This window comes from Scaptodrosophila lebanonensis, unplaced genomic scaffold, assembly GCF_003285725.1.
Source record: "Scaptodrosophila lebanonensis strain 11010-0011.00,11010-0021.00 unplaced genomic scaffold, SlebRS2 tig00000123-arrow-arrow-pilon, whole genome shotgun sequence".
Classification (NCBI taxonomy): domain Eukaryota; kingdom Metazoa; phylum Arthropoda; class Insecta; order Diptera; family Drosophilidae; genus Scaptodrosophila; species Scaptodrosophila lebanonensis.
Window position 1 is genome coordinate 1,971,815 of NW_022060581.1, and position 11,326 is coordinate 1,983,140.

At 37.8% G+C, this 11,326-nt stretch overlaps 1 protein-coding gene across 1 annotated transcript; it reads left to right on the forward strand.

Moving 5' to 3' along the window:
- Positions 1–1,506: 1,506 nt before the first annotated feature.
- Positions 1,507–4,947, forward strand: LOC115628715 (retinol dehydrogenase 12). The gene is made up of 2 exons (XM_030524909.1): positions 1,507–1,769; positions 3,627–4,947. The coding sequence occupies exons 1-2, from the start codon at positions 1,766–1,768 to the stop codon at positions 4,832–4,834; spliced, it is 1,212 nt and encodes a 403-aa protein (XP_030380769.1). The 5' UTR covers positions 1,507–1,765; the 3' UTR covers positions 4,835–4,947.
- The last annotated feature ends 6,379 nt before the right edge of the window (positions 4,948–11,326 follow it).

Genomic DNA, 11,326 nt, shown 5'->3' on the forward strand with positions numbered 1-11,326 from the left:
CGCCAAAGCAAGCCCCCGGACCATGCCGGGCCGGGCCTGGCCTGGCCGAGCAGGTGTTGCAGGTCTGTGCAGCGTCAGCGTCAGCGTCGACGCCAGCGCCAACGCCAACGCCGATACCGATGCCGACGTTGGCAGCGACGTCAATTATAACGCTCTCAAATTTTCAGGCTTTTTTGACATGTTGGCGAGCGTTGCAGCTTTGGCAGAGTTTTGAGCCATCATCACCACAACCAAGTCAGTTGTCATAGATCGTGCGAGCCGCTTGGACGCACCACTGAGTGGAGTGTACACAGTTGATGGAGAAGCGGGCTAAGAAGCTGAACGTGGCCGGCAAGCGTGTGAAGTGCTCAGACAAACGAAAGCCGCGATTTGTTGATTTTCTACCATTCCTCGTTTTTGTTGTTATTATTTATTGAAACGAAGTGTGAAATAGGCGTGTTTGGAAGTGTGGATAACAAAAACAACAACAACACAAAAAAGCGCACAGTTTTTGGCAAGTAGGTCTTCATCATCATCATCTTCAGATACACATCACAAGCACAAACCTACATAAGTATAAACCAACATTTAAACTAACTATGCAACACTTGCGACTGCGAATCGATGAGGATTAGCTATTGGAGAATTCCTCCATTCATTTTATCATTCAATAAATGTTAGGCCTAAGGCTCAGCGAAGTTGTGCTCGAAGAATACCCCATTTAGACTACTGCTCAGAAAAAATGTGGTGCCTCCAGCATGTATAACCTCCCCCATCGAGCTGATCATACAGACAGACAAAAATCTATGCTACCCTCTTTGAATAACATGTTAAGCATTAGGTACAAAGATGTATCCAAGTGCTTAAAAAACAACAAAAAAGATTGGGGACTCCAGCTCCTACAATCTCCTAGATCGAGCTGATCATACAGACAGACAAATATATGTAAGGTGCAAAAGAGCAACAAAATTTGAAAGAAATATATATTCACTTTCATAATAGGGCTAATATATGATAATATACGTAATTAAACTTATTATTTTGCCTCGAGTTCTGGTCCCCTAGATCCAACTAATCAGACAATCTACGACTACAAATGGGGTATTAAAAGATTTCAAATCCCACAATTGTATTGATATCTTGGGGACCTGATTGGTTGTTGATATATTTTGGGCTGCCGTAAAAACTCTCTAAGCTAACACGAGCTTCAGATTATAGGCTCACTCAAGCTTCTTGAATTAGTACATCAGTACAGTATGGTTTCTAATTCCAACTACTTGAATATGCGTCCCAGATTAAACAAATAAGAGAGCTTACAATTAACATGACAACATTAGAAAGATTTTATAATCTATTTGAACCTTCAACCGTCATTCTGCGTTGCTCTTGTCTCTGACGGATGGGGGGGGTGCATCAACTGGAAGATCGATTAATAATCGGCATTACTCTCGTCTCGAGTCACTCGATAAAATTGCAATGAAATAGAACTGAATTAGTAAGCGGTGCGGATGAACGTGTTTTAGTGTGCTTTCGAATTGAACATTTATGTGGATTACATTTTGAAATACTTGTACAGCTTGTAATTAAAATAAATAAAGAAAGTAACAACAAAACCCCGGAGCAGCAGCTACACGAGAACATTTCTTGTCTAAATTTGTTTTGAACATCTAGTGCTAGAAGTGAAAAAATATTGAAAACAGTTGTACAATTTCTACATTCCACTTAAATTCGCTTTTTGTATGGAAAGATACTTGAGATTAACGTAATCTTTTTAATATCTTTCGAAATGTGTAAGTATATATATGAGAAACAATTTTGTAGCCCATTTTATAAGTAAAGCATTCAGATAATCATGGCTTTATATTTACGAACAAATCTTTTCAGCTCTGACGATTTATTATCTCTGAGCTTTTAATACAAACACATACGAGTAGTCTTCATAGTATATGTACGTACATATATGCTAATGAAATTCAAATTATCAGCTCAATTATTTGTAATGATTTGTTAGTCGACAGGCCTCTCAAGTCACCAGTCGTTTTTTTTTTCAAATTCATTTCAAAAGCTCTTTGGAAATTTGAATAAAAGCTAAAACTTAGCAGTGGAATGAATCGAGACAATCAGGTTCGTCTGTAACAGCTAGGAACACCAACATGTATACTTGTCTTTTCTATATGCAGTTCAAGTTTATTACAAATCATATATTTATGATTTGTATAATACTTACGATATCGAGTATCGTAACAAAACTTGCTCATATTTGTACTGGGCGATAGTCCAATGAAACTGGTTTTAAAAGATTAGTTGGAAAGCAATCTATCTTGTGTTTTAAGTTAATTAAATGCTGACAATATAATCCGGATAGCTGATTCTTCTTTACAGATAATCCTTGCAATACTACAAAATATCATCTCGTGATAATTCTACTATTTTCATATTAAAGTCTTAAAGTGCTAATATTAGAAAATCCCAATCAGATTATGATTATGCCACAGTAAATATTTATATGTAGATTACCTTGAAAAAATGATAATACATAAATCGCCAGCTCTAGATAAGTAGATTAGAGCCTTTAGACACGGCATTAGTTTGGGGAAAGGATAAACCTAAATCAACAGCTCTTGTAGACTGTTTTTCAAACCAAATATTGCCTAAAGTGTTTATTTCAAAATCATACAATTGTGTTCATGATTTCAGTTCTGATTTGATCTAAATTTCATTCTTAGGAGAATATAAATAAAATATTTAAAATATAGACTGGTTCTTGGATCTATTTAGATTAAAGAAAGACTATCGACTCTGACTAAAATTTCAATACAATGTATGCTCATGTATAGATCTGAATCAAGCTTTATTTTAATCTCAGGCCTATGAACCTATTATTCAGAAACTCAAAATATTGACTCCTATTTGTGGACAGTTCTGTTGAGAAGTTGAAAGTCTAACTCTAATAATTTTGATTTATGGAGATATTCAAAATACAGAAACTAATTTGTGGGCAGTTATGCTGAGAAATAAAAAATATATTGATAACTCCGATTTGCGAGCAGTTCGGTTGAGTAATTCCAAGTATAACTCCGATTTGCGAACAGTTTTGTTGTGAAATTATTAATGTAGACTCTTTTTTGTTGTCAGTTCTAATGAGATATTTAAAATATAACTCTGATTTATGGACAGTTCGGTTGATAAGTCTAAAGTTATCTTATTTGCGAACAGTTCTGTTGAGAAATTCCAAGTATAACTCAGATTCGTGAAAAGTTTTGTTGTGAAAATGAAAATACAAGTATATATATAATATGGGGGCTATTAAAAACTGTGTACCCACAAGCTCTGCAGTAAAACGATTTGTGTCCACACTTAAATAAGATAATAAATGAATGGCAAAAAGCGTTTACAACGCGGACCATTAAAAAAAATGCAAGCTTGTAATTTTGTGGCATAGCTCCATGGCAATGCCCTCCTTAGTAATGACCACAAAGAGATTTACTTATAAGAGCTCCAAGTCCGAGTCGCAGTCGCGTGTGCTTGGCGGCATTTCACTTCAACTGATTGACGGCTGCTGTCCAGTTTGTGTTTATGACTATGTTTGCGATTGAGCGATCAGCCCCGACTAACTTTCTTTTCTGACACTCTCTACACTCTTACAGCTGCCGACACCGACAGAGCGATGTCTGCGGCGGCTGCCACGCCCACAAATAACAGCAGCTTGAGCGACATACTGAGAGATCCGACGGCGGAGCGGGCGGAGAAGGCGCTCTGCTTCAGAGGCTTCTGGGCCTGGTGTGTGCTGATCTTTCTCATCGGCTGCTGCGTCTTTGCGGTCATGTGGTTGCTACGGAAGTGCATTCAAGGTCCGGTCTACCGGAAGACGAACCGTATTGATGGCAAGGTGGTGATCGTAACAGGCTGTAATACGGGCATTGGCAAGGAGACGGTGCTGGAGTTGGCTCGACGAGGGGCCAAGATCTACATGGCCTGTCGCGATCCGGCGCGTTGTGAGGCCGCTCGCATCGAGATCATCGATCGCACCCAGAACCAGCAGCTGTTCAATCGCAGTCTTGATCTGGGCTCCCTGGACTCGGTGCGTAATTTTGTGGCCCGCTTCAAGACAGAGGAGGCGCGACTCGATCTGCTGGTGAACAATGCCGGGATAATGGCCTGTCCGCGTTCCCTTACCGCCGATGGCTACGAACAGCAGTTCGGTGTCAACCACTTGGGTCATTTTCTGCTCACCAATCTGCTGCTGGACCGACTCAAGCAGGCGGCGCCCAGTCGCATTGTGGTTGTTAGTTCGGCGGCTCACTTGCTGGGACGGATCAATCGCGAGGATTTGATGAGCGAGCGCAAATACAGCAAATTTGTCGGCGCCTACAGCCAATCGAAGCTGGCGAACATCCTGTTCACACGCAAGCTGGCCGAACTGCTGAAGGACACGGGCGTCACAGTCAACTGTTGCCATCCGGGTGTGGTGCGCACGGAGCTGAATCGTCACTTCTCCGGGCCCAATTGGATGAAGAGTTTCCTAAAATTCTTCTCACTTTACTTCTTTAAGACACCGCGTGCAGGTGCTCAGACCTCCCTGCGTCTCGCCCTCGATCCTGCTCTGGAACGCTCCACAGGTGGCTATTATAGCGATTCCATGCGCTTCCCATTGGTGCCGTGGGCTCGCAACAAAGAGACCGCCGATTGGCTCTGGCGCGAGAGTGAGAAATTGGTGGGCCTGCCGCCCATTGAACCGCCCCCGCCCTCACCACCTTCGCAAGCCAATGGGAGCGGTAGCACCACCGCTGCCAATGGATCGCATGCCACCGGAAGCGGTGGCGAGAACATCGAAACCATTGTGGTGAATCGCTGAGTTCTCTCAGCTTCGCTTCAACGCTCGCCACTTTTTTATTCAAACATTGTTTTTTTTTTTAACCTTATTTATAAGTTGTCTTTAAAATAAAATATTTGTAACATACGCGTATAGCCCCAGTTAGCACCTTTTTAAAGGTTCCGGAGTTTTCCAACAAGAAAACAGAACACTTGACGAAAAAGGTAAGCAATAAAATTCAAATTCAAAATCTTTTCAACATATAACAACAGCAGGGTCAATGGGGTAGAAGATCTTCCCAAATTTTCTGATGTTTTTTGATGCTATTTCGCATCAGATAACCGAAAGAATATGTTGAATATAAATAATCTTCAAAGGTGTTGGGGGTTTTCTTTTTTAGAAAACAGTTGGAATCATGAAAAAGGGAACATGGTTTGTAGCTCGTAGATAATTATTCTTGAAGAACTGGACACACCCTAAATAACCAATTTTGTCATGAACCCATAGGTTGGAATGCTTAAACACAGCAACAAAGAAGTTCATTGGAAGACAGGAAGTTTTCTCGCTCGATTGAAAAGATTACCAATAAGTACTACTACTCTGGAGAACAGTACGGTAAAAATATATAAACATGTTTCTTTTAAAGGTTGAATTGAGGTTGATTCGTTTGATTGTTTCAGGCCAGAAGTGTTCTTTCAACTTTTTCAATCTTCAGTTCCTTCTCTATCAGTCCCAGTCACCCCATTCGGAGAGAGATAGTTTGTCAATATTTTCAGCTTGTAAAGATGATTTGATTGTTTAAGTCTACAAGTGTTCTTCCAGCTTATCCGAGCTTCAGTTTCTTTTTTCTCTAATCGAACCCTGTATAATAATGCTGCCTAATCCAAGATTTTTCCCACCGGTTGCCAACTTTGAATTGTTTTATTTTTAAGTTACCTCACCACTAAAGTTTTCGCCGAATTGCAAATAATTTGATTTCCTGATTTCCCAATTTTGTCGGTAAATCGAGTTTATGGCTGCAGTTATAATCAGTTTATTTGTTGCCATCATTTCCGCTAAATTAGAAAAGATAACAAACTAATGTGGCAAATAATTCCAGAACCGAAACGAGAAGCGCAAAAAACCCTAACCAGACACAATCTGCAATTTTCAAAACTCATAAATGCAGCCAAACTATTTTTATTCTTTTGTTGATATCCGATTTGGGAGGCAAGTGTGTGGCGAAACAACATTAAAATCAAGTAAGCGATGACGACAACAACAATTATTACAACGCGAACAACAAAACGAAATCAATGCACTTGCCACCCAACCGTTTCAATTGCGTGAAGTCAACAATGTGCAGTCAAACAGTCGTTGGAGCAGTGACTGAGTCCGTCCGTCCGTCAGTCAGTCGGTCAGTCAGCCAATTCGTCAAACCAGAAAACAGTCTTTCACTTAGTCAGCCAGTCTGCGCGCACGCCGTTAACCCCAGAAATACTACGTTGCAATATAGAGTTCAAAACAATTGAAGCTGAGAGGAATACTGAAAATAAAATGGAAAACTGCCTAAGATTCGAAACTTTAAAAAATCAATATTGATTTAAAATAATTTAAAACTGTCTAAGATTTGAAACTGTTTGAAAAATACAGGCCTATACATCAATTGGTATAATTTCGAATTTCCGGAAGTGAAATGAATTAATTCCAAAAAACCGTTTCAAGCTGCTTTCCAAAATTGTGTCTGAAGTATAAGTCCACTATCTACTTTTCCAACGGAACAATTTAATCTATATTCGATTTCCCATAATTTGAACGAATTTTGATATGCATTGCTTTACTGCAATCAAGCGAAATTGGTTCAGTGTTGATTAACAGCAAAAATTTGAAAAGCTGAAACGAATATCCACACATCTGGAGATGTGCATTTTTTCTCCTTAATCGTTGTTTAAGATCTGTCTTAGGTAGGACAATTATGTAATTTTATTATTTGAATAATCGATTTTGCAAATACTTATAGGCCTATTTTTTATTTTTAAGAAGCCATCAAAAACTTCGGATGTTGTAAAAACGACATTTAAAGTATTACAAAATTGCTGCAGAATTTTCAAAATAATTTTATTGAAATCGAAAGCGGAATCTGCATTCGTTGTGGGTGGAAAAAATCCTATTGCTAAATTGATAGATTATTAAGTACTATTAATTATAAAGGAACCACTGAGTTGGTTCAATTTATTTCTTCTAAGAAAATTACGATCACAGTAATACAATTGAAACAGTGTTGAAGTTTTGAAGTTTCGCTTTATATTCCAATACAAAATATATAAGAGGGATCGTCACCTGTGTTTTTTGCTTCAACGAATTCAAATCAGAAACTGTAACTAGAAAAACAGTTGTTGCGTTATCACAATTTCCCTTAACCGAATCTATGTATGTGGATCAACTAAGAAGATCTCTTCGATAAAATTGATGATAATTGATAATTGAGCTGCAGGAAGATTTCTGAATTTTTAAATCTAAAACAGCAACCAAAAGGGCCGTTACTGGTCACACTGCCGAAATTGTGTGAGTCCCTTGTTAAGAACTGTTCGGTAAAATCGATTATAAATCAAAATACGCCTGAAAGCTATTAATTCTATATAATTCTTATTTAAGATATTTGGGTTTGTAGGGCTGCGCTTTTAGCCGACATGCACTAAAGGGTTAACATGCACCTCACGTACACATACACACACACACAGAGAACTAAACATGCCTCAGCAATTAGACGAAAAAAAATTGCATGGAAAATTCCACTCGTTATGAGTGTCTTTCTGATTCCCCTTTCGCCCGCACGCGACCGTTACAAATTAAATATATAAAGATATGGATGTGTGTGTGCGAATGTATGTGTGTAAGTATGTGTAATATGTGAATATGAACGATAAAATGGGAAACATATGGCACAATTATTCATGTGAATTCGAAGTCAAAGTCGATGACGAAACGGTCGCGAACTTGTAAGACTTTTCAATTCACCTTGGCGGAAGCAGCACGTGCTGCTTCTTCTATATACATATGTATATACATATATAGAAATGTGTACAAATGTACTTATATATGTATATAAAGATACAAATATGTACAGCAGTGGTATATATGTCGACGAAATCGCTTATCATGCCGTACATTTTTGTTGACGTGCACATTAATTATGCAGAAAACTTTCCATAGACGACTTTGTATGGCGGCAGCAAACGATTTCCCAGATGGGGCTAATGCATGGCATGGAGAGGTGGGGAGGGGGACGGGTTCGGGGTCTGTTGCAATTCTATATCGAAGCAATGCTTTGATTATGCCAAATGTCACGTTCAAGCAGAGGAGTTGCAGACAAAGCCCACAATGAATTCATGAACGTACCCATATATTTGGATCCACAGAGCCCATAAGTACATATCGGCATCGAAAAAAATGCATTACCTATAGATAGTTGTAGCAATTCAAAGAGTAATTGTAATGTGATTTAAATGACTCAACTGATTCCAAGCACATAACATTTTACTTATAAAGCAAAGAATCCCTTTCTTTTTAGTTAGTCTTCTTTGATGTTCTAATTCGTAAAGTGTTGGTCACACTGAATTTCAACAATATAGATCGATTCATTGTACAGGTAGCCCCGTCCATTAAAATCGTGCAAATGATTGAAGCAGACCATCATATCATCGTTTTGGAGATTAAAGTTGTCCACAAAACCTGTTTAAGCCACCGACATTAAACTGGATTTGAAGAGAATAACAAAGTGTGGATGCCACACGAAATCTCGGAAAAAATCATGACGGATATTAAAAGTATTATGAAATTGTTTACGAAATGTTAGCGACTAATTCAAATATTATTGGAAACATCTTTTAAATACAATCTATATACTTCAATTTGAAAATCTATAATCAAATACTGCTAAGTACCGAAATTCTATTTTGGTTAGTTTTCTCATTAGTTAATCAGTGTAATAGCTAGCCATTAATAAAACTAACTGATTTACCAAATAAGTAACTCTAGCATTATTTTAAATTCCGCAATTTTTTTGGGGAGCTGTGAATATATAAAGCAAACAATATTCAAACACTTATAATATTTCTGGAAATATGGCTTGCTTTATACGCAGTTCTCGAACTTTCTATCAGACGCAGTAATTTCGCCACAGCGGCCAGTGGTCGGTTCATGCTAAAGCCGTGATGTAAGCAATTGCTCCGTCATCAACTACTCAAAGCTTATGTTAAGTATTATTTGCTTACTGCTCTACTTAGATCACCCCCAGCACGGCGCCAATCAACTTTATGGCGCTATTATCTGATAAGTTCGACAGCAAACCAACAAGTGATCGTAAATATATGTATATAGTATATATCTTAGTACTGGGCTAACACACTGCCCTAGCACGTGAAATTCCCGGTCCCCAAAACGATAAACGTGACAGAAACATTTCGTAATCATTTTTAAAAGAACTTCAACTGGAAATGGAGCTGCGGGAGGGACTCTCTAAGCAGTCGACAGAACAATATATGTAGCTAAATATAGTAATAATAACAATTGGCAATTATTGTCGGTTTGGCCATTCTACATTCTCATGTCTAGAGTGACGTAAACCTCAATAAAATTGGGTGGAGCTGCTGGTGCTGGTGGAGCTGGAGGGACGGTGGGTGTCATATTTTTGTCGCCCACAAAAGCAATGCATGGGACTTTGAATCAATTGCAACAAATTTTCCACAGCCATCGGATAGTGTGGAAAATTTTGCAGTTTGACGGAAAACTTCAGTAAAAATAAATAACCCATCTAAACAATTTGTACATGTATACGCATCCACTTCGACTGTAAAACAATCCCAACTACTTCATACCCATATACACATACAAAATGTAAGTAGAAATGCAATGCGTAGACACACTCTAGAATCTTCAGTACTACACATATAAGTATACTACTATATACATATGTAAGTATGTACATATGTATGTAAATGACGTGCAGTTCCAATTCAAAACTACTGTGCGTTGCGTGCAATTATTTTGAGGTTTGTCCAAGGTCGGGTCCAAGACAAAGCCAGTTAATTAACACAAATTGTCGCGAAAACAAAATGCACAAAACAAAAGTGCATCTAATTTGCTTACACACTTACATATGTACATGCATACACACACTGCCAGCCACTTGAATAGAGCCCTCAAAAATAAAACAAAAGAAAATCTTGACGACCCTGTGCCTTCTGCTCTTTTCCCTCTTTTTATAGCCATCCAACAGAAATCAACTCTGTTGTTCCAATCATTTCATTGACAGATATGTACATATATGATATAGTAAGCCGATTTTAATGGCACTCGATAGTATCGTGAGACACTCACTACTACACGAATCTAAGCAATACCAGGTTTGCTTAAGAAATCTTTATAAACAAAAAATGTATCCTACTAAGACTGATTTTGGCAGCGATCAGTCCTTTGGCAGCTATATAAAAAATGGTGCTACTTTTGATTTGCAATAAACTTGCTTCGTGTACGTTCAAGACAAATCTACAAACCAAGTTTAGAGGGCCTAGTTGTTATGGTTTAGCAGACCGCGGCATTCATACATACACGAACAAAGGCACAGATGAACGGATGAAAGGACGAAAATGTATCTATCGATTTCTTTTACCATGCTTATCATATTTATATGTATAGTATGAATGTTTATAAGGATATCTATGTACATCGATGCAACGAAAAAAGGTGATCGATCGATGGAAAAATCGATGCACCGATGTTGTTTATTATTGTCTGATTCTTAAACAGCACTCACATGAAGACAAATTAAATATATACATATATATAAATCCTGCTTCTGTTTAAGTGCACAGCGGTGTACACACACATACATACGATTGCACATAGGCACCTACATATGTATGTGAAACTTATGCACAGACATATGCATGTCATTTCGTAGCGGAAAAGTCACAAAAAAGGAAAGTTGAATGTCACATTTTCTAATATCAGTAAAGACATTATTTTAAAAATAGATAATGCATTTGTGTAGGCACACATATTTGCCTATATATAGTATATAGAATGTCTAGTAATTCTGGCAGCTGAAAAATATTATTTTAAGATCATTTACGAGCGCTGATCATTTAAAATGCTTGGCGACGTGACAAAAATGCGCCGAACATGCAATGCTTATGAATAATACAATACAATATATGTATGTAGATAGATATACATATATACACATATAAATGTATGTATATACATGTCATTACGATGTTTAAAGAGATGAGCGCACATTTTCAAAGTTTTGAAACTTGCACTTATTTGTTCGACCTACCTTTATATTAAAAATCTAGCGAAGATGAAGTTGCACGCTTATACCCACATTATTTATATTATCAATTTTTTATCAACAAAACTGTTTCAATTTTTCGAATTTGTATGATGTATTTCTATAAGGACTTTCTGCTACTATCTAATCATTTCCAATTTGGTACTAAAAAGCACACAGCTAGCACATTTTGTGGCAACATTAAATAAGCTAAGCTCATT